The sequence below is a fragment of the Copadichromis virginalis genome, linkage group LG13 (assembly GCF_057382275.1).
Source record: "Copadichromis virginalis isolate Kocher_CV1m ecotype Utaka linkage group LG13, C_Virginalis_male_GT1.1, whole genome shotgun sequence".
In the NCBI taxonomy this organism is placed as follows: Eukaryota; Metazoa; Chordata; class Actinopteri; order Cichliformes; family Cichlidae; genus Copadichromis; species Copadichromis virginalis.
The window spans coordinates 19,383,183-19,406,478 of record NC_140630.1 but is presented as its reverse complement, the minus strand read 5'-3'; the positions used below and the strand labels follow the sequence as shown (position 1 = coordinate 19,406,478).

At 41.9% G+C, this 23,296-nt stretch overlaps 3 protein-coding genes across 5 annotated transcripts in view; 1 reads left to right on the top strand and 2 right to left on the bottom strand.

Moving 5' to 3' along the window:
• The window catches only part of rassf4a (Ras association domain family member 4a), a 28,304-nt gene extending 12,778 nt beyond the window's left edge, over positions 1-15,526 (bottom strand). Inside the window, exons 1-3 of one of the 2 annotated variants that reach the window (XM_085477820.1) lie at positions 15,444-15,526; positions 9,544-9,612; positions 9,345-9,420 (exon numbers count right to left, since the gene is read on the bottom strand). In XM_085477820.1, the coding sequence (XP_085333946.1) occupies positions 9,345-9,420; positions 9,544-9,596 (129 nt within the window). In that variant the 5' untranslated portion in view covers positions 9,597-9,612; positions 15,444-15,526. Of the gene's footprint in view, positions 1-9,344; positions 9,421-9,543; positions 9,613-13,343; positions 13,451-15,443 lie in introns of those variants that run through there. The other variant, XM_085477821.1, reaches the window with a different exon arrangement.
• LOC146695561 (growth-regulated alpha protein-like) lies at positions 10,317-11,662 on the top strand. The gene is made up of 4 exons (XM_085476730.1): positions 10,317-10,403; positions 10,530-10,659; positions 10,756-10,839; positions 11,180-11,662. The coding sequence occupies exons 1-4, from the start codon at positions 10,337-10,339 to the stop codon at positions 11,295-11,297; spliced, it is 399 nt and encodes a 132-aa protein (XP_085332856.1). The 5' UTR covers positions 10,317-10,336; the 3' UTR covers positions 11,298-11,662.
• A 1,968-nt stretch (positions 15,527-17,494) lies between the features above and the next one.
• Positions 17,495-21,566, bottom strand: tmem72 (transmembrane protein 72). Of its 2 annotated transcripts, XM_085477823.1 has the most exons (5): positions 21,280-21,566; positions 19,365-19,431; positions 18,644-18,715; positions 18,347-18,486; positions 17,495-18,199 (listed from the first exon to the last, which is right to left on the bottom strand). In XM_085477823.1, the coding sequence occupies exons 1-5, from the start codon at positions 21,353-21,355 to the stop codon at positions 17,763-17,765; spliced, it is 792 nt and encodes a 263-aa protein (XP_085333949.1). In that variant the 5' UTR covers positions 21,356-21,566; the 3' UTR covers positions 17,495-17,762. The 2 variants fall into 2 exon arrangements, with proteins under 2 accessions (XP_085333949.1, XP_085333950.1); XM_085477824.1 differs by lacking the exon at positions 18,644-18,715.
• Between the last annotated feature and the right edge of the window lie 1,730 nt (positions 21,567-23,296).

Below are 23,296 nucleotides of genomic sequence, written 5' to 3'. Positions count from 1 at the left end.
CCAAACAGTATCCACCGTTTACGTTTAAGACAAACCCAGATGCTGAAGTGCTCTTTAGCATGTTTTGGAACTTAGCTCTGCAATCTGAGGAGTGAAAGGAGAATTTGACACCTCCGGCAGTCTACACCTGCATTATTACAGATATTGCAGTGATACTCTTTAAAAGTGTACATGTTAGAATTTGTTTTCTTCTCACAGGTCCTGGGGTTGTTTATTCTGGATGGTACTAAACTTCCACCTCAAAGCACCTGACATCTCCTCCTCCAGTATGACTAATACACATCACCTGACTACACCTTTAGAATTTGATCATGAGTGATTCTTAAAAACAACACATATCTCTGCAGCCTCCAACCGCCACTTCACATATGTCTTTCCAAAGACAACCTGAATGATTGTGCAAGTCTGGCTTTGTCTAATTACAGACACATATTTTCTAGCAATTCACAGGAGGAATTTTCTACTTTTATCTTATAATCAAGGAGTGTCAGTACAGTGTAATATTTGTGAGCCGTATCTACAAAATATCTACTGTTCGGTGGATGAAGTTGAAGCATGACCCTGTGGTCAGATTGCTCTTGATAACAGTTGACAAAACAAAGAAACTACTTTCGGCTGCTTCCTTATTCACAGGGGGTCATCACAGCGGGTAGTTCGGCGTATTTCAATTTGCAGGGTTTTCTTTTTTTCCCTTTCTGACACAACTCCAAGAGGATTGTGTTTCCTCCTGGAATCAGATAAGGGGTCTTTCACTCCAAGGTGAAACCATGTGGAATTCACTTTCATTTACCAACAAAACCTCCACCAAGACAGTATTTACTTTTAAGGGGACAGTATTGTATTTTGTATATATTAATATCCTTTTCTTTGTTCTTTTTAAACGTAGTTTAGGATGTTTTTAGTGCAATAAAAGTGAGTGCAACATACAGACTTTTGTCATTTGCCCCACTGAAATCCGTTTAAATATACTTGACATAATTTTGAGTATAATTATGCTTTACTTGTTTTTGTTTATGTGGATCTAATACATGTGTAGCATTCATTTGTTAAGATGTCTTGACTAAAATGTCCTTTAAATGTTCAGTGAGAAGTATCAAGTTAAAAAGGTTTTTGATCACAAGTTTTTTAGTTTTTCAAAAAATTATTCATATTTGGGATTATTGGACATGCATTTAAATTGTTATGTGGTACTGGTTAAACTGGTTTTGATATATCAATATATGCTGTTAATGTAAACAATGACAATAAGCACTATTATCACTTGAAGGAGAGGTCAGAGGTTAAATGTGGCATGATATTATTTATTTCTATACAGCACTTTGTATATGTTGACAATACATACCACACTTTATACAGTTTCTAAGTTCTAAGGCTCTTTGGTAGCACTTCCACCAATAAATCATTAGGCTGACCTTGAAGACCCTGATGGATGTGAGCCCAATTTCAACGGACTGTTAACACAACCCCACTCGCCACCCCTACAAAGTTTTATCAGAATTCATTCAAAGGTTTTCGAGCTACCACGTTTATAGACAGAATGGCACACACACATGCAAACACTACCAAAAGCACAATCTCACTGGTAGAGGCAACTATGTTTATAATCTAAAAAAAGTGCTTGATGATTTATTTATTTTATGACTTATTCCTGCGTTTCCTGTAGTACGACCATCATAAAAGACTGAATTCTTGGCACTGGTCAGTCTTTCTGTACACACCTTGTAAGGTGGAGCGATTAAGAATAGTTGAAGAAATCCTGAAACTCAGACAAGCAGGAAAACAACAAAAGGTAATGTTTTGAATGTGTGTTACACTGTACTTACTCTATGATAACAGAGACAGACTTGACAACAACCATGCAGAAGCACATTAAAGCTTCACCTAGCAGAACTGTTTTAAGGAATGGGAGTTTTCACAGTACAATCTAAACAATGGGACAAACAGTGGGTGCGTGAGAATTGAGCAGATAGTGGTATGAAGAATTCACAGCAAATGGCTGGGCTTCGTGTCCTGCTCCCTGCACACTTGACCCAAGCAGCTTCTTAACCCTAAACCAAGTGGAGTACATCCAGCTGTGAAAACAGGCACTTTTTCTTGTTCTACATGGCCACTATGTTTGTCATTGTCCAGCATTTGAGTGAAAACAGCTTTAGGTAATCAGATTGAGTAGCTTGTTTGCCAGCAAAATTAGCATTTAGGATTCAGTGATGCACCCGAACAAAAGTCCCTGTCAACAGTTCTCATGCAGCTAAACACAGACATAATTCATTTTCATTTATCCTTGCATCAACATTACTGCTGAGCAATATTTCTCCACTAAGAGTGTATTTTCAGTTAAAATAAGACAGCATTTGAACTTTACCACTACAATAAAGCTGATATTTAATTATCAAGAAAGCAAATACATTGTTCTTGACAAAAATAAGTAATATGAATCTAGTAAGAGTTGGTGATGTGTGACCTGTAAAGTTAGCTTATGTGTATGAGTCATTGTCACTGTGAATGCGTCATCGTCTTGTTATGCCCGTGACACAAATTCTCTCTGTGTCTGCTGCTGCTGGTGTTGTTAACTGGAATATTGAGTAATAACCAAAGGCAAAATAACATATGTCTGTAGCCACTATGACATCATCAATGGGTTTGGGGCTCCACTCTCTGATGTGTTGAATTTTTGGATGCTGCCATGTTGGTTTCTTGGAACTAGAAGTGACCACATGCGAACAAGAGGGTGGAGTTCTAAGTTACCAGCTAACACTAATAAACCTGGGTAGAAAGCTGCATTTGTAAACTGTATGGATGCAATGCACAGACACATTTACCTATAATTAATGCATGGTAAAAAGCACCTTTATCATAAGTAAAAGACTAATAAAATACTGGAATTTCCCTCACTGAAACTGAAGCACAGATTTCTGTAGTCTGTACAACACAACAGGCCATATTATTAGTTAAAGAAGTCAATTAAAAAAAAATCTCCAAATACGCACCAACAGCACACACAAACTGAAGAGGCCCAGTTTAATCACTTAAAGTAGTGGAAGTGAGGCACTGCTGACGTTATGAACGGGCCTCAGGGGTCCACACCCACCCAATAAAGTCACTGTGCCCCGTCAGCTGAATTCTACTGCTATACTTTAACTATAAGTTACACTAATTCATACAATATGGTAATGAAAAGGTTAAAACACCCATATCACAGTGAAGTTATTGCAGTACCAGCTCACTTTAATGATTTGGTTCACAGTAGTTTAGTGCTTCTGGAGCAGTCATAAGCAGCATGACAAAGGAGGATACTGATAATGTGGGCTTATGTATGTCAGACTTTGAAACAAATTGTACAAGCAGACAAATGACCTCTTTTTAGCTTCAACGATACATGAGCGGTACTTTCCAGAGCATGACCCCACCAGAAAATTTCAAAACAAATGAAAATGTGTTGAGGATATTGTGTGCTCTCGGTTGAAAGGTCTTGCTTTGCTTTGCCTCTGTAAATAGAGCCTTCAGCTTTCAGATCCTCTTCTGGGGAACCAGCACCCAATTTGGACTTGAGAGACAGACACCCTTGCTAATTTTAAGATCCAGCTTGAAATTGTACTTTTTGATAAAGCTTATAGTTAGGCCTGGATTACGGGACCCTGAATCTTTTCTTTGTTATGCCGCAACAGGTTCATACTGTTGGGGATTTCCCATGATGCACTGAGTGTTTCTTTTTCAGTGTGTGTGTTTATACACCACTCTGAATTTTTATCATTAGTAATTATTAATCTCTGGCTCTCTTCCACAGCATGCCTTTGTCCTGTTTCCCTCCCCTCGGCCCCACTGGGTCGAGGCAGATAGCCGCCACTTCCTGAGCCCGATTTTGCTGGGGGGCTTCTTCCGGTAAAGAAAAGGAATTTTTCCTTCCCACCGCCACCCAACTGCTTGCTCATAGAAGGTCATTTGACTGTTGTGGTTTCTCTGTCTTTACCTTACAATGTAAAGCACCTAGCGCAACTGTTGATGTGATTTGGCACTATACAAATAAACCTGAATTGAACTGAAATATGTTTGTTTGTTTTCTGGGGGGAGAATAGCAACGCAGCATGAGCTGAAGGCCCCCCAGTCAAAGTTACCTGTTCATACGTTCTGCTGACTGTGATGGTGACGCCTAGCAGACATCTGTTAATTAAACTCAGAAAGGCTCTATATCCACTATCCCTAAGACTTCAGTATACAGATAGCTGTGTAAGAGTCATTCACCCACTCAAAGTGGTTCTGAGTGGGGAAACTTCATGGAGGCCAAAACCAGCCTCATGTGGCACTTCCACATTGGCTTCATTTCTGGAGGTTGCCCCTCGGTAATAATACAGAAATCACACACATAGCCCACACTCCAACTCCGACTGGTGTCCCACAAGGTTGCGTCCTCAGCCCCATCCTCTACACCCTGTACACCCACGGCTGTGTGGGTGACTCCAACAAAGACATCATTTTGAAGTTCGCGGACGACACTGTAGTGATCGGTGGCATCACTGGAGGGGACGAAGCGGCTTATAGGAGAGAAGTAGCCGGTCTGGTGCCATGGTGTGAGGACAACAACCTCACCCTCAACACTGACAAGGCAAAGGAGATGATAGTGGACACGAGGAAGAAGAGGAGGCCTCACCCACCGCTGTCTATCTGGGGCCTTGAAATGGAGAGGGTGAGCAGCTTTAGGTACCTGGGCGTCTACATCTCTGAGGACCTCACCTGGACACTGAACACCACACAGCTGGTCAAGAAGGCTCAGCAGAGGCTGTACTTCCTGAGGACGCTGAGGAAATTTGGTATGTCGGCCAAGATCCTCAGCAGGTTCTACAGCTGCATTGTGGAGAGCACCCTGACTAGCTGCATCACTGCATGGTACGGCAGCACTACTGCTATGGACCGCAAACGCCTGCAGAGAGTGATAACAACTGCGGAGAAGATCATCAGAACTCCGCTGCCCTCTCTGCAGAGCATCTACCGTCGCAGAGTCCAGAAGAGAGCTGCCTCCATTCTCAAAGACCCCACACACCCCCAACACAGACTGTTCACACTTCTGCCCTCGAGACGAAGGTTTAGGAGTGCGAAATCCAGAACATCCAGACTCACTAACTCCTTCTTGATGGCAGTGGGGACTCTTGAACAGCTGACCCATTTTGAACAGTAATTTTATTTATTTATTTTTATAAACACCCAGCACGCCCCTGCGGGCGGTTTATCCTTCAAGCTCGGGTCCTCTACCAGAGGCCTGGGAGCTTGAGGGTCCTGCGCAGTATCTTAGCTGTTCCCAGGACTGCGCTCTTCTGGACAGAGATCTCCGATGTTATTCCCGGGATCTGCTGGAGCCACTCGCCTAGCTTGGGAGTCACCGCACCTAGTGCTCCGATTACCACGGGGACCACCGTTACCTTCACCCTCCACATCCTCTCGAGCTCTTCTCTGAGCCCTTGGTATTTCTCCAGCTTCTCGTGTTCCTTCTTCCTGATATTGCTGTCATTCGGAACCGCTAAATCGATCACTACGGCCGTCTTCTTCTGTTTGTCTACCACCACTATGTCCGGTTGGTTAGCCACCACCATTTTGTCCGTCTGTATCTGGAAGTCCCACAGGGTCTTAGCTCGGTCATTCTCCACCACCCTTGGGGGCATCTCCCATTTTGACCTCGGGACTTCCAGGTTATACTCGGCACAGATGTTCCTGTACACTATGCCGGCCACTTGGTTATGGCGTTCCATGTATGCCTTGCCTGCTAGCATCTTGCACCCTGCTGTTATGTGCTGGATTGTCTCTGGGGCATTTTTACACAGCCTGCACCTGGGGTCTTGCCTGGTGTGATAGACCCCAGCCTCTATGGATCTTGTGCTCAGAGCTTGTTCTTGTGCTGCCATGATTAGTGCCTCTGTGCTGTCTTTCAGTCCAGCTTTGTCCAGCCACTGGTAGGATTTCTGGATATCAGCCACCTCCTCTATCTGCCGGTGGTACATACCGTGCAGGGGCCTGTCCTTCCATGATGGTTCCTCGTCTCCCTCCTCTTTCTTGGGTTTCTGCTGCCTGAGGTATTCACTGAGCACTCGGTCAGTTGGGGCCATCTTCCCAATGTATTCTTGGATGTTCGTTGTCTCATCCTGGACTGTGGTGCTGACACTCACCAGTCCCCGGCCCCCTTCCTTCCGCTTAGTGTACAGCCTCAGGGTGCTGGACTTGGGGTGAAACCCTCCATGCATGGTAAGGAGCTTTCTTGTCTTTATGTCAGTGGCTTCTATCTCCTCCTTTGGCCAGCCTATTACCCCAGCAGGGTACCTGATCACGGGTAGGGCGTACGTGTTGATGGCCCGGATCTTGTTCTTACCATTCAGCTGACTCCTCAGGACTTGCCTGACCCTCTGCAGGTACTTGGTGGTTGCAGCTTTTCTAGCGGCCTCTTCATGGTTCCCATTCGCCTGCGGGATCCCCAAGTACTTGTAACTGTCCTCTATGTCTGCAATGTTGCCTTCTGGTAGTTCAATCCCCTCAGTTCTGACTACCTTCCCTCTCTTTGTTACCATCCGGCTACACTTCTCCAGTCCGAACGACATTCCAATGTCATTGCTGTATAGCCTGGTAGTGTGGATCAGTGAATCGATGTCTCGTTCACTCTTGGCATACAGCTTGATGTCATCCATGTACAGGAGGTGGCTGACAACTGCTCCGTTCCGTAGTCGGTATCCGTAGCCAGTCTTGTTAATGATCTCACTGAGGGGGTTCAGGCCTATGCAGAACAGCAGTGGGGACAGAGCATCTCCTTGGTAGATCCCGCACTTGATGGTGACTTGTGCTATGGGCTTGGAGTTGGCCTCTAGTGTTGTACGCCACATCCCCATTGAGTTCCTGATGAAGGCTCTTAGGGTCCCATTGATCTTGTACAATTCTAGGCATTCCAGTATCCAGCTGTGGGGCATTGAGTCATAGGCCTTCTTGTAATCAATCCAGGCAGTGCACAGGTTGGTCAGTCTGGTCTTGCAGTCTCGGCTGATTGTTCTGTCTACCAGTAGCTGGTGTTTTGCGCCTCTGGTATTCTTGCCAATTCCTTTCTGTGTCCCGCTCATGTATTGACCCATGTGCCTGTTCATCTTAGCCGATATGATGCCTGACAGGAGCTTCCATGTAGTACTGAGGCAGGTTATTGGTCGGTAGTTGGAGGGGACCGGTCCCTTCTTGGGGTCCTTGGGGATCAGGACCGTCCGGCCTTCAGTTAGCCATTCCGGGTGTCTCTCGTTAACTAGCAGCTGGTTCATTTGTGCTGCCAGACGCTCGTGGAGTGCAGTCAGCTTCTTCAGCCAGTAGGCGTGACTGGAGACCCTTTCTTGGATATCTGCCACTGTGATGGTTACTGGACCCTGTTCAGGGAGGTCGCTGTGGTCTGCCCTCAGATCCACTAGCCACTGAGCATTGCCGTTATGGGTTGCATCCTTCTCCCATATGCTCTTCCAGTATTGCTCCGTCTCCAGCCTTGGTGGTGCTGTTCTCTTATTGTTCCCTTGCCACTGAGAGTACACCTTTGCTGGTTCTGTGGAGAACAGCTGGTTTATTCTCCTGCCTTCTATCTCTCTGGTGTACCTCCTCAAGCGGCTGGCCAAGGCTGTGAGTCTTTGCTTGGCAGTTTCCAAGGCCTCAGGTATGGACAGCTTGCTGTATTTCTTAGGCACCTTATTTGTCTTACCTTTCTGCAACTCCGTTAGTTGGCTAACCTCCCTCCGTGCTACTTTGATCTTGCCCTCTAGCCTCCTTCTCCATGGAGGGTACTGCCCCTTGTCGCTGTTCAACTTGTAGCCAAGCATCTCACTGATCACTGCTGCCGTATTGTAGATCAGCTTGTTAGTGTCGGTAATCGTGGTTGTAGGTATTGCCCGTAGTGCTGCATTAACATCATCTAGCAGACCTTCTGAGGGTACTTCACGTAATCTTGGTAACCGGCTACGGGGGATCCAGGTTTCAAGCTTGGCCATGATCCTATTTTTCAGGTCAGTTCCTCTCGCACTCAACGATCCTTCTCCTATCGCACTTGGGGCTATGTACCCAATCTCGGGTGGGGGTGATGATATCGCCCCCCTGACCTGGCGTCCTGACTCCTCCTTGCCGTAGCATTTGTGTTGTACCTCGTCAATCTCTAGCTGTGAGAGCAGTCCCTTCTTTCGAATGTTGGAACACTGAGCTACTAGTTGTTTCGCCGTCATTGTGGATGTTGGGTATCGAAGAATCCATAGGTCCCTCATCCTATTCATGTAGCCCCTTCCGCCGGGGTTACTTGCGTAGTAGCATTCCAACAACGCCCTGTTTTCGTCTCTTGCCCACCGATGCCTTCTTGAATCTTGAATCCCATGTGGTGGACTTCAGTAGGGTATTTCCCCCCCCAGATAAATCCATATTCAGCTTAGATAAACAGAAATTTTAATTTCATTTTTCATGTTCAGCAGAGTTGGGGAAAGAAAAAAAAAATCAGCTCTGACATACTGTTACAAACTTACAGTGGTTCATTCCACCACTGTAACGTGTACGAAGTCATTCTTTATGGAAATTAGAAGGGAAAATGTTTTATTTAATCTCTTCTTATCACACATTAAGGCTTTTCCTTTTTACACATTTCAACCACTTTGTTTTTTAATATTATGGTTAATGTTGTAATAGCACTGGTGCCTCTGTATCCATGCTGGGTCTGTGGCTATGGGGGATTTTCCCAAAAGTGACAATGTAGTGAGTCTCACTCTAGGGGCACAACAAGAGGGGCAGATCTTGACCACCTTGCCCTGCCCTCTCTCTCTCTCTCACACATTGCTTCCTCCTTAAAAAACCCGCTGGTAAACGCAAAGGGAAACTCCCAACCAAAAAACCTAAAGAATGAATATCTGACAAATAACTAAAACTTTTGCAAACAGCTTTACACCCACAACAGCAACATTTTGCAGAAAAAAAAATGTTGTGCTAAGCAGACTTTGATGAAGAAATTTTGAAACTCTTGTCTCTCCTTGTATCTTTATTTTGAGGGAAATAGGGGCGTTTTTGTGGTTTGCCGACTGCTTGTCCCAAAGGAAAAAAACAAAAAACAAAACACAGCACTCTCAGGTCTGTGTTTAGATCCGTCTCCACATTGGAAACCAGTTCAGTCTTGGGACTTTTTCCCTCATCATTTGATTGAAAACCAGAGCGCTGGTTTATAGCAACTGGTTCCAGTTTTGTTATGTGCGTGAGCCATTTTATGTAGCGTGTCCTGCATTCCAGCAAGGCAATTTTCAAAACTGCTCTGGTCACCCCCCCCCCAGCACTGTCTCTTGCTAGGTGGTCCATGAGCCACTCGCTTTTCCTACCTCACGAGTCCTCAGCTGGAAGTTTTTCCCTTCATGGTAACAGTTGTACGTCTTCAGCAGTGACAAGATATCAGACCTGAGCATGAACACACAAAAGGATGAATCAGTTCTAAAAGTGAGAGCACTGATAAAAATTTAATAAATGTGAATTTCTACTGTAACGGAAAAACTGTCCAGTGATGGAGCAAGGAGCACTTACTTTGGTATGAGTTTCTCCTCACTGAGCTTCACGTAGGTCTGATGCGCACTCATTCTGACTAGAGTGCAGCTGTGGCAGAAAAACATCAAACACAAAAATTAAAATATGCATGTGATGCTAATGTACCAATAATTTTGACTGTGAGAGTCTGTGTGGATTAAAGCAAACAGAAACACAGAAATACAGTTAAAGCATCTAATAAGAATAGTGCAACTTAGTGTTATTTGCTGTCATACTTTTTCCAAAGTTGGAGATCTTTGGGATGTTTTTTCCTCTTATAATGAAAAGGATTTAAAATATTTGCTCCGGTGTTAAGGGCAAGGACAGTGGTTTAGGAGAAATCACATGACATTGGCATGCAGCCATCATGTTGTATCATGTTGCAATAGAGCAGCGCAAATGGCAGAAAATAACATCTTAATCTAATTAAGGGGTTAATGGCCGCTTCAGTGGGCATCTTATGTGTAATTATAAGTAAAACAAGCAGACAAGAAAAAAAGACAGCAATCGCTGCATCATTTATGTCTGTGTCACTTGTGTCGTCTTCTTTTTTGTTTCAGAATCTAGTGGACAGCACAAAACAAAAGGGAAACCTATTAATCAATGGGTGCTTTTTTTCTGGCAAAAGCAGGAGAGATGTCCCTGATCCTTGCCCAGATTCCTGTATCCTGATACTGTGGATGGACGGTGGTACAGGGAAATTCCTCGCTGGGAAAACACACCACGTGGGGGAGGAGCATGAGTATAAAGCAGCCAACATGTGGTTCTGGGCTCAGTGTCAACGTCCTTCAGCATGAAGCTTAATCCTCAGTCCGTCTGTGCGTTCGCTATCCTTAGCCTTTGCTGTGTACTGATCACAGGTAAGAGTCTTTTCACTTATCCATGCTTACAACTAAAACTCACTCTTTTTCAGGGTTTTCAGTGACTTAACCTGTGCTGTTGGTTGGACTGAGCTGACTTTTGATCTTATTACAATTTCTGTGCAGTGAGAGAGTCAAGCAGCACATTTATCCCGGGGAGATGTGTTTGTCCAAAAACACAACAGGGTGTCAGAGGTCAACTGAAGGCACTCAAAGTGTTACTACCAAGCTCCACTTGTCACAACGTCACAGTCATGTGAGTACCAGATACTGCAGACACACTTTCACCTCTTCAGACCTGTGTGCACTGAGGTGATTGTAAACTAAAAGTGTTGTTTCGTGTGTTTTTCAGAGTCACCCTGCAAAGAAACAATAAATCACTGTGCCTGAATCCAGAAGCGCCGATGGCCAAACAGCTGATTCGCTGCTGGCTTAGGTGAGATTTATCTGTTTGTCACTGGTCAGTAAACTAATGAACACATAGGGGATACACCCGTCTTCAAAGTTCCTGTAGATTGCAACCAACAGTGTCTTATAAGTTGCCCAGCCGGTTTTTGTAACAAAGCACTGTACTGCTACTTAATCTTTCCTACTGCTTTGCTGCTTGAGAATCAGTAACAAATTTCAGTTTCAGGTGAATTTATTGCACAACAAATGAATACAAATTTCTATCAGAAGAAGAAAAAGGGTCTGATATTAAGTACTGATACTTAATGCTGGATTTTCTAAGCTCATCTTTTTCTTAACTGTGCTCCTTTATGTTTTTCCCCCTCCAGAGTTCAGCAGTTGGGTCGTGATGCAAAACTGTGTCTACAAAGGAAGAAAAGGAGAGGGGGCCAACGCCAGCAGACTCGACAGAGGAGAAAAGGCCAAAACAGGAAAGTCTCATCCTGAGACTCTCAGTAGCTAGTCAGACTAAGGAAGGAAAAAAATGACACCAAGTATGTACAGAGGAGAAGTGTGCGCAGGGGAGAAACTACTGTAAGGCCACTTGTGTCTTTTCTCTCTCTTTATGTCATTGCAGACATTAAGCTTCTTTAAATTGTCTAAGCTCTACATCAAAGTCTCCTTATTATTTCATTCTTAATGACTATGTATTGAAGATGTATTGAAGCAAAGCCCTGGAGGCTCATAAATGAAAAAACAAGTCCATGGTTCTGTATATGCAGCTGGGAAGACCAACTCGAGATTTTGTGGTTTATATTTATATGACTGCTTGATGTTTTATACTTTATTTTAAATAAACATATCTGAACAATTCTGTGACTGTGTTATTTTGGCTTAAGCCTTTGATATTCTTAATAATTGAAGGAAAGGAAAGGGATTTTATTCCTTGGCAGGATATGCGAGGTCACCGAGCAGACAGCCTCAGCTTAAGCTAATAAACTAAAGGATTCAAGTCAGCTGCAGGAATAAAGCAAATTGTTTTCACTTAAACTTTGTATTGGTATCCTAAATTTATAACCTATAACTAACCACGTGTTGTTTTTATAATCTGGATGCATGACATCCTTTTCCATGGCTCTTACCTGAGAGAATCCCTAACGTAAAAGCAATGGAGAAACTGATCACCATTACGGTGCATAGTGGTTATTGTGTATGCTGAATTTTATGACTACAATGGTTGGTGGTGTTGCACAATAGATGCGGAAACATCTAGGTGATCAGGGTGTGGATTTTGTAATGTTTTATGATAGCTAGTTAAGCTCAAAATCCATTTGAGATTTCGTGTAAATCATGTGACACCCTACTGGAGTCAAAGCAGAATATACAGACACAGAGAGAAACTTCAGCAATAAATACTTTTTCTTGCACAGCATGAGCTGAATAAGTGAAGCATGCACTGACCTGTACCATTTCCCCCTCCCAGTGTTTAAAGAAGAAAAAAAAAAGTAGAAGTATGTGAGCTAATATGGAAAGTGAAAGTCCTCAATAACAGCACCTTTGTCAAAGGACAGGAGTTAATTTTAGGGACTTTTCTTATCTGTTGTGGGAAAGTGGCAGTTCCTTTGGAACCAGGTATTTATTAGGTATGACAGGATTCTTGTAGATGATGCAACAGGATAACAGTATTGGTAGAGAGCTATAGAAGTACTCAGTACGTTTATAGTTTAATTATCTTTACCATATCACATGCACTAAAATACACTAAAGGGTTTTTATGAGAGGCAAGTAAAGGCCAAGGTGTAAAGTAATATCTACATTTCACCAACAGCTAATGAAGAGGAAAGAAGTACAACACTAGGAAAAGGGAAAACAAAAAAATATAGTGATTGAAAAAACACGACTGAAAATGAATTGTTATTCTAAACTTCAATGCTAACTACTTAAAAAAGAAAAATCTTGATAGTAATCTTGGCCCTTTATACAAACCGCTTAACACATTTAAGGCTTGTGGTTTTTTTCCCCTCACCTGATAACATACTACATTTATCTGATCATAAGATTATATTATAAGTATAGTGAAAAAAACATGTCTTATCTTCACCAAGAACATGTTTATGCAACACACAGATAGTCACCTATGACGTAGATGATGCTATGGTGCCATCTAGTGGCTATTGCAAGATAGAACTTATGAAATCTTAAAGCAGTGTGGTTCCCGCTTAATGTGCCACACTCAATTTATTATGTACACCTGCCCCACAGTTCTTTATGCAAATAATCATATACCAGCAGCTAAATACATTTAAGCATATAGATATGGTCAAGGTGACCTAGTGAAGCTCAAAGCTTTGAATGTACTTTAAATGTTGCATGGTTGTTGGCGCCAGACAGACATTGGGGTTTACAGAGAATTATCTGAAAGGGAGAGAAGTAGCATTTCTCTGGGGAAAATGTCTTGCTGATGCAAGAGATCAGAGGAGTATGACCAGACTGCTTTTAGTTGATAGGAAGTAACTTAAATAACAGCTTATTAAAAAGAAGGTATATTGGTACCTTAAAACAGATGGGATCCAGTAGCAGATACCAGAGTGGGTTCAGCCAAGGATAGAAAACTAAGGCTACAATTCACACAGGCTGATCAAAACTGGAAAATAGAAGATTAGAAAAATGTCACCTGGTCTGATGACCCTCTATCTCTGCTGCAAAATTCAGAGGGTTTGCGCAAACGACATTTAAGCATGGATCCAACCTGCCTTGTATCAGCGGTTCAGTCTGGTGGTAGTGGCTGCTTCCAGCAGGATAACACACCGTGTCACAAAACTCCGATTTTTTTCAAATTGGCCTCTTGAACACAGGAGTGACTTCACTGTACTCAAATGGCCTCCACAGATCTTAATCCAATAGAGCACCCTTGGAATGTGGTAGAATGGGAGATTTTCATCATGATGTGGTGCTGCAGCAACTTTGTGATGTTATCCTGTTAACATGGACCAAAATCTCTGAGGAATGTTTCCAGCATATTTTTGAATCTATGGCACGAAGAATTAATGAAGTTCTGAAGGCAAAAGGATGTCCAACACAGCACTAGGAAGGAGATAAAGTGAGTACTCAAGTATATACTCACTCACCACTAATCTCTGAGTATAAATATCTATAATGAGCCAACCTTTATTTACAGGGACTGCAGTCTCTTTCACACCAGCAGGAGACAAAGGCAGCTTTGTGTGCAGCATTAGTGCAGATTTTACTTTAAAAACAAAAAAACACAAATGTCTGAGCTATTTTTTGGTCTCAGTACTTCCTGAGATTTTATCACATGACAAAAAAAGGGAAGTTAATCAGTTAAAGTAATGCTGTGTGACTTATTTATAATAAATACTGTTCCACTTTGATACACTTCATTTCAATCTGGAACTGGCCCATTCATGATGACTTTAATATGAGTCATTAAATCTTTTATTCTCAGAATCAAGGGAGGCAGATCTTTCTGAAAAAAAACCTCAGTCATACAGGAAATGATTTTTTTCTAGATCTTTAAGCAAAAACAGAACTTTGTCCGGTAGAGGAGGAAAAAAAACAGAAGAAAAAATGCTTGCATGAGCAGTGTTAGCCACCACAGAAATCAGGAAACAGACTGCCCCATACTGTCTGACTGGGAAGTGATCTCTGGGAGGTGATTCAACCAAATAATAGGAATAAAAAAAACTAAACAAAATAGAGAGAAGTTAAAGATATAACCTTAACAAAATCCTCCTGGTTTGGGTTTAAAGAATCGACAATTAAGTCCACATTTATTTCATGCATTACTGAGGCAACAACATCTGTCCTACCTCCCCCTTTAATGACCTCTGCCCATCGCCAGCTTCAGCTAAGCAATGTGCTGACAAAGTATGTGCATACAGAGATGGTCAGTCTACCTCTCATACATATTTATACACAATAATGGGTTTATAACTTAAAGGATTCCAGTCTGTCACCATTATTATGAATTATTCAATAATCACAAATGGCTATACGGTAGATGGGCCAAACGCTGTGCGATGAAAATTCATTTTATTTGGCTGGGCTCGGGTTTCGGTGAATTTACGTCGTCTGCGTTTTCTCAGCTTTTCTCTCCTATTCATGCATCATCTTTGTGTGCAAGCTTCCTCGGTGGACAAAGAGCTTTCATTGCAGGTCTGCTAATTGGTTTGATCATCGCGAGATTCGTATCCAATTATCACACCTACACCGGCAGCTGCGCCCGAAGACAATTCAGTCCCACGCGTAAAATGACACGGAGAGCTCCAAATAAAGCACTCAATGAATGAGTTTCCGAAACATATCTCAACAAAAAAAGTATAAATTTAAAATGCTAATGAGGCAGATAACACTGATCGGCAAATCACGGCTGACTTAGAGCTTTAACGATAACGAACGCGGTTTCTAACAGCAAATAGTAGATCACATGAAGGCTAACGGAAAGTTTCTTATACTAGTCAATACTCCCAAAAGCAAAAGACAAAACAAAGCGTAATTTAACCTGCATCCAACTTCTGAGCATCTCTTCTTATCAGACTATTTTTATTTGTTCCGGGCTTTTATTGCAGGATGAAAGTTATTGTGCCTTCTTTAAACGTAACTAAACATAAACTGAATCATTTTGAGCCTTACCATAACAGAGTGCGTCCCCGTTTTCTTCCGTATCACCAGCGTTATATGCCTCTTTTCGTTATCAGTTTTCATGCCTCCTTGGCAGTGCGGTATTCTGAGCCGAGAGATAAAGGTGACATCCTGAATATCCAATAGCAGCCCGCGTTGATACACCGCAGCCAACCACACTCGAGCATAGGCGGGCTGAAACAGGGCTGCATACCTCTCCCTTCTTGATCAAGGTGGCTCTGGGGCTTTGCTTTAATCCTATCAGCCAGAAGTGTTTTAAATTGTGGTCTTCGCCACACTAAGGGTGTTAAGACTCAGCTCTAAGACTATAAAGGTTTAATTTAGAGTTTTGATTGAAAGTTATATGGGTTAAGTGAGATTTGTATAAAAAATACATGTTATCCATGCCGCATATTTTGGTTTCTATTGAACTGTTGAACACAATTGACACTCTAAATGATAAATAATGTATTCGTAGAGTATTCTTGTTGCTGGATGTTTGTTTTCCATATGGGTAACAAAATGTAGTTTTGGTTTATTTGCTGTCGAGGGTGAATTTTAACTTCAATATCCACTTCTGAGATATATTCTTTAAATTCTTTCTGCTGTTACATATTTAGTGACAGGAAAAATCTAATTGGTTTACCAACACCACCAACAACGACCCACTCTGCTGTATTTTTCCAGCTAGGGGAAGAAGTTCCTGTGACCTGTTAAGATTTTTTTCACCCATCCTGTTTTTGAGCCTGGATCTGCCATCTAGGAAACTATTGCAGGGTGGAAACACAAACTGTAGGAAGTGCTTCTCTCTCTGTGTCTGAATAGGATTCATGATTTATGCACAGAGGAAGTAAGTTGTTCCAGCAGCTGAACGACTTCCCTCATTCTGACGGATGTGGACATGACAAAGCTGCCGGAGCGCTTATAGAAGAGGGCGAGAAATAGTGCCGTTCTTTTCCTCCCGTCTGTTTATAGGTCAGTCAGCTGCTAATTGAACAAAGATCATTGTGAAGATAATAATAAAGCTCAGGTTATGGGCCAGTGAGCAGCCTCAGCAAAATCCAGACAAAGACTCTTTGTTGTTCTTTCCACAACACAGGCGAAGGTCTCGTCCCTCTGGAGAGGATACACATGTCATGACATAAAAACATATCGACGCTATTTATGACACCAGGTGATACCATGCTGGGTTGTGTAACTTTGTGAGAAATATGTGGAATAACCCTGTTGTTTAACCTTCAGGTTGTTCATGCTATCTGGCCTCAGTTCTCGCTGAGGTGCCTTCTGATGAATAGGGCTCTCTGTTTACATCGATTCTCTCCTTAGCTGTGATGCCACAGAGAGGTTTCCTCTAAGGGCTACATACAGTTATATATTTATTGTTCAGTGAACAAAAGACTGAGGAATACCCTGTGTGTGTGGAGTGTGTGTGTTTTGGCAGAACAAGACAATATTGATTTATGACCTGAACAAAAGAGGAATGCCCATGTAGAGTCTCACATCCTTTGTAGCTCAATAAAATAAAAAGGAAAACAATAGAAACATCAATACAGGCTTTTTTCTATTCACTTTTGAATCATAATTATAGTAAAAATAAGTGCAATTCAAACTGCCTGATTCACTCTTAGTGCTCACCATATGACCCTTTATCAATAAATAATTTACTGTGTTTGGCTAGACGTGTTTTGGGTGAAGCCTGTAGCCGTGCTTTCGGTGAACGATCTGATGTTTCTTTCATCACCATATTAACATGAACACTCCTCCCAGAGCTCTGTCTCCATGGTCACCGCTCGCACACGACAAACACACAATGAGGGCCGACGCATGCACCTGCACAAGCTCCACTGCCTGCTATACTCTCTGTCACATTTGCACATGTTTTCTCTGAATGAGTGAAACAGTTGATCTAATTTATGACCTTATGAATAATGTATGTGGCAGTAACTGGATGGGATTGCTGGGCATTAATGTCTGCTCTTCATTCAGTGCTGTCTTTGACAAAAGCAACAACAACAAAAAAATAAAAAAAACAGGCCTTAATCCACCCACATGCACATGTTGGTACAAATGGTTTCATTTATTTGAGTGCATGCATTTGAAACTCCAACTTTTAAATTTGTACAAGACTCCAAAAATATACAAATCAGTCAAATATTTCATAAAAATCAATTTTTTTATAGCTTAATCACATAAAATAAACCTTATTGTGGAAGACATTGGTGCTTTCTACAAAAAGTTGGTTCAAGACCAGCTGGTTGTACAGAGTATGCGTGAATGCATTATTCTTTATACATCATTTCCATTGTGTGTTATCAGTAAGCACAGCGACATTCAGTCAGTAATCATAGGTGCAGTGTCTGAGGTGGTGTCTGGCTCACAGTATCCATCCATCTCTTCCATCTCCCTCTCCACAGGCTCCTCCCCACTTCTAAAGCATAATAGTCTCTTCTCTTTCCACCTCCTCCTCCTTTCCCCATCTGTGTCTTTAGGTGCTGTTGTCTGCTCCAGCTCCAGCATAGCCTGGATGTTGTCTCCTCTCTCTCCGGTGCTGAGGCAGTTGTCTCTGCTTGTTGGTGCCAGCCCCTGCCCTCTCCTGCCTGTCACCATATGGAAGAATGAGAAGGTGCCGTCTGAGCCCGTGCTTTCTGTCACAAAGACAGCAGTTGGGCCTTGGTTGCTGAAGCTCTCCTGCGGGCTTTTGGGAGGTTTGGTCTTTGTTTTCTTGCTCAGTATGAAGTTGAAAAAGGCTGTCACCAGAAGCATTGTTCCTGAAGTTAGAATAATAATGTCACCATTAATTTCTATGCTACATCTATGCTTTTTATGCTTTTCCATGATAGGAGCATCTGCTGCTGAAATGCCACAGCAACAGGAAACAGTCATGTGAAGTATTGAACTTGCTGGTGTTGTTTTACCTGGGATGATTGCATGCCACACCAGCACAGGGTGCAGGAAACAGACCACTGACATGATGGAGTAGTATAGGAACTTATGAAAGCCTCCAATGCGAGCCATCTTCCCCCACAGTAAAAACAACTTCCAGTCTGGAGGGCAGCTGTAGAGATATCAGGCAAGAAGGCAAGAAAAAAGTCAGGATTACTTTACATTATTACAGTTTAGACTGCAGTTTAGACTGCAAAGTTCAAAGTTTGAAAACCTCAAAGAATTGTGAGTTATCTTTGCTACAGTAGCCATGAGGGTTGTGTACTCACGGCAGACACATGGACAGGAGAGAATCCAGGAAATAGGCTAGTTCAAGAATCATGATCCCAATAAATGAAACTCTGGGGGAAGAAATTGGACAATGATGATATACTCAGTAATTTCTACACTAAAAAAAAGCAGCTGCAAGTGCTCAAGATATTACCCTACATATGGTAAAGAAAACGTTTGTGACAACTGCAATTTTCTTGTATTTAGTTTACAATTATCTAATCCAGCAATAGAGAAAAATGCACCCAGACTAACCAGTATTACAAACTAACCTCTTTTAAGTGTAATTGGTGTGTTGTGTGTTACTGTGTGTGAGGACAGCATCCATCTGCACTAACTTTATGTGTAGTGATTGAATAAACAGTCATTCGTTTCTAGTGTCCTTGGAGAGATGTTTTCCGTTGTCTCTGTGGGAATTTGTCTCTGTACTACAGAGATAATAATAAGAATCAGAAGATGTCCTCTGTTCTGCCCTCTGCACCCTGTTTCAACTTTCTGAGTCCTTCCCAACAGCTCCTCTCAAGTGTGTTTATTTATCAGAGACTATAAAAGCATGTGCAGTGTTTTTCTAAACCATCTTCTTAAAGCCCTTGGGTCTTTAGCTTTGCCAGCTTTCAAAACCAGGCTGTGTATTTGTAACTCAAGAATGCCACCAGAGTCAGGAGTGCTTGTAAATCCCATCAGTAAGTCAAGAAGTAGACTCAAAAAGTAAGCGCTTACATTAGATAGATGCCAAGGCTGTTGAATTCTCCCTGATGTAGTGTTTCCACTCCCACAGCACACAACACTGAAAAAGACACGGGACAATAATTCAGCTTAATTCATGGATTTGTTGGTGAACAGATTCTGTCCACCAGATGTCAGAGTAAGTTCATGAATTTTTCTGTGCTGGATGCTGGAATGCAGCCCAAGGTAACCTTCTGTAAATGCTCTCAGTACTTTCACTGGGATTAAACACTCTTGTGTGGCATTTTCAGTGTTCTTTGGATTTATTTTTTTTACCATGTCTTTCATATTTTGCTTTAAAAGTTGTCTCTATAGTGTTCTGTCAGCCACAGTAATTTAAAGCCGACTGAATGTTTTCCTCAAGAAAAGGGCAACTGTCTGTAGCACAAGGAATGCAACTTAAAGTCACATTTACATACCACAGGAATGGTGGTACTGACCTAGTGATGTACATTAAAGGTATTTAAAGATGCTTAATTTAAGCAATTATTGCAATTGTTCCTGTCATGGTCATGAAACTTTGGTAATAACTTACTCATGCTTGCAATTGCCATACCAATGTCAGTAGGTAATTTTACTTGAGTGGACATATCACACAGTCACAGTCATGGCTAATGCCATAAAACGCCATCAATCCATGAGATCTATGCTTTAGCATCAAGATAGTAAATCTCTTCAGCAGATAATGCTAACTGTGACTTAACTACACTTCTATATGGTAAATGTCAAACTAATGCCAGCAGTTGGTTAGTTTAGCAAAAATGCTGGAAGCATGGGTAAACAGCTGGCTTGACTCTGTCCAGATGTAACACAATCCACCAACCAGCACCATTCAGTGTTCCTTTAACAGGAAGTTCTCCCAAGCTGTGTGCTGACAACAATAAAATACCTTTCTTGCTACATGAAAGGGCACTACTGTCCTGGTGTGACACAAGATAAGAAATGACATGACAGCAACATTTTTAAAATTTTAAACAAAAGTGCATTTTATTAACCAGTCCTCCTCTTGTGAGATAAGCCCGGTTAAATGGGGATTGCTGCCAAACACATGGAAGCACTTTCTCTGGCCTGCTTACCAGAAATCAAGAGATTCAGTGATACAATCTGCAGCAGAGGGAAACTCGGGTAATGTGGCTAAATGGTTTCTAGTAGTTTGGAGAGTATGCAAGGATTTAAAGCTGCATATAGAGCAGCTGGATATTAACAGAGCTGCTCCCTGCATGTACTGGGAGCATGTGGAACACACACAGACACCAACAGGCCAACCCAGACATGTGAACTCACAGCAGACTGCCAGCCAGAGGCACACACACATAGACATTTACCAAAAATAGACTGATACACACACGCACACATAAAAATAATGCACAGAAAGCTCATGTAGGCGCGAATGCACAACAGCTTGTGATCACATAATCCCAATAACCCAGCTGGACACAGAGACTGTTTGTGTCATTTGTGGCACATGCTTCTCAATAAATATTCAGTGTCTGCAGATGTTTGAATTTAAGTGTGGGGGGGGGTCCCATATTTTTCTGAAGGAAGCAACAAGCAAACAGCTTTTATGATGATTTACTGAGGCAAAGAGAGCTTTGTACAATCTGTCCCTGTGTGTCTGAGGAAAACAGAAAAGGAGGGACAATAACGTAAATCAAGTATATGCTCTATATATCAGCCAAGACAGGGTTTAGTGCTCTTGGAGATCAAGACTATGTCACAGTCTGACCTTTTAACATTGTTTTTAAAGACATGATGGGTGCCTCTTCCCCTGACGAGATGTTTTAAGATTTTTTGAAAGATCTATAGGTGCACCCAAAGAATCTGGCTCATACTAAAACGAGAAGAGACACACATGACGCTAAATGAAATCTTTTGCTTTTCTCTGCTTCTTTTCATATTTATGTCTTACCTGTGGATGTAGAAATGCCAAGGAGCCTGCAGGTGCACTCGACTACAATCCACCATATTCTCTCTAAGCTCCCCATGACCTCAAAAATTTCACCTTTGTAAAATATATATATTTTTTCCCAGTGCCTGATCGTTATAAAAGTAGCATTCTAGATGCGTAGTTGAATCCTGGCTAGATGAACAGATGGTAGAAAAGCTAAAACAGAGCAATGCAGCACTTCCATGATGTGGAGCCTGTTACCTCATGAAGGTTTGTGACTGAATGCCCCTGTTGCTGCAGTAACTGCTAATCACACACACACACACACACACACACACACACACACACACACACACACACACACACACACACACACACACACACACACACACGTCAAGGAGAAATTATTGAGCTCAAGGTAACTTGCTGACCATTTTACATTTGTCATTAAAGCTGGTTAAAAATTAAATCCATTAAAAACCCATCTAGTACCTGATCCAAAGGTATTTATTTTATAAGCTGGAATGCAGAGAAGATCACTGACCTTGCTTTTCACCCAAATAATTTCTTCTCCTCTCTTTATAACATGTTTTCTTTCATCTGATTTCACCTTATTGTGAGGTTGTTGGTGATTCAGTGCAACCAAACCATCTGAAAGACTTCAAACAAACACCATCTTTTTTTCAAACCCACACTTCAACATACAGCCATCATTTTGGCACCCACTGATCCCAACTTTGTCTCAGCAGAGTGAGCACTGATGAAATATACAGCGGCTTGCGTCAGTAAAGAAAAGGACATTTTTTATGGGTTTGCACGTATTATAAACAAACTGCACTTAGTATGCAGTGCAGTGCATGCCCGATTGGCTCGCTGCACTTAGTGAAGAGTGGCTACAATGGTATAAAAACAAACAGATACCTTTTGACATACATTCAAATGTAGCTCACATAATCAGGTGACGCAGGTTTCAATGAGGTGTAAGCTTGTTCAGGCACAGCAGAGGCCTACTGGAACAAGCAAGTCAGATTTGCAGAGTTCACACAGGCATACCCACACTGACTCCTGTCAGGGCCAAAGTAAGCTGCATAAATCTTCTTAATCTACAACAAAGACACTTTTGTGTTTTTGTACCAGTTCAACTTGTTTCCGGATATTTGTGGCATTTATGGTATTGAGTGAGTGTGGATGAACTGTGTGGCAAAAACAACAGATACTAAATGTGTAACAACAAATCCAACTGTATATTTGGTGCCACTTTTTGAAGGGAAGGCAACATCGTTCAGATTGTTCATGTCTTGTGTGACTGAAATGTCTGTGATAGTTTTTACAAACACTGGATAAGATCCAGTGACTTTTTCATGTGTGCTACGAACAAAAATTTCATTGACATTTGTTTATATGTCATTGTAACTTTTAGGACACACAGTCATGTCCCCTGTCTGAAGGAAGTACAGCAAGATCCTCGGGCGAGTTTCCCTTTGCCACAAACTTGGATTGTGACCAAACTGTGCAGACGCATAATGATGCATTTTTGCGTGGTACTATAATATAAGGATCCTAACAGGCTAAACTAAGATGGAAAACATAGGAAATAGCACATATCATAGGTTACCTATGCAACATCAGCATGTCCACATTGTTGATATGAACACATCAGCATGCAATGATGTTCAAAGCACTGCATAGAGTCTCTATAGCTAAAGACAGACAGGTTTTTTTGTATATTCACATTGTATGCAGATCGACTTTAGAAATCCTGCATGAAAGGATCCAAAATGCATTTGATTATTTGAGGTTTTCACTGACCATAACCCTCAGATATGTCATCACCATGAGGTCACCCACTGGTTTGTCTGTTTCTGCTTTGAAACCATGGGTGAAATGATTTGACGGTCACCATCTAATTTTTTCTAAACTGGAAATGAGGAGTGGGAAACTGTGAACACTACAAACTCACAGTAGCAGCTTTCTAGCCTTTTCATTTATTTTGCTCTAAATAAGACCATATTTCACAAAATAGCAATTGTGCGCTGTT

Bases quoted from the DNA above. Each gene is read 5' to 3' on its own strand.
- LOC146695561 (XM_085476730.1), top strand. From the start codon at position 10,337: ATGAAGCTTAATCCTCAGTCCGTCTGTGCGTTCGCTATCCTTAGCCTT. The intron at 10,660-10,755 runs GTGAGTACCAGA...TGTGTTTTTCAG, and splicing joins TGTCACAACGTCACAGTCAT to AGTCACCCTGCAAAGAAACA. The intron at 10,840-11,179 runs GTGAGATTTATC...TTCCCCCTCCAG, and splicing joins CTGATTCGCTGCTGGCTTAG to AGTTCAGCAGTTGGGTCGTG.
- tmem72 (XM_085477823.1), bottom strand. From the start codon at position 21,355: ATGGGGAGCTTAGAGAGAATATGGTGGATTGTAGTCGAGTGCACCTGC. The intron at 18,716-19,364 runs GTAAGCGCTTAC...TTCTTCCCCCAG, and splicing joins AGCCTTGGCATCTATCTAAT to AGTTTCATTTATTGGGATCA. The intron at 18,487-18,643 runs GTGAGTACACAA...ATATCTCTACAG, and splicing joins CTCCTGTCCATGTGTCTGCC to CTGCCCTCCAGACTGGAAGT.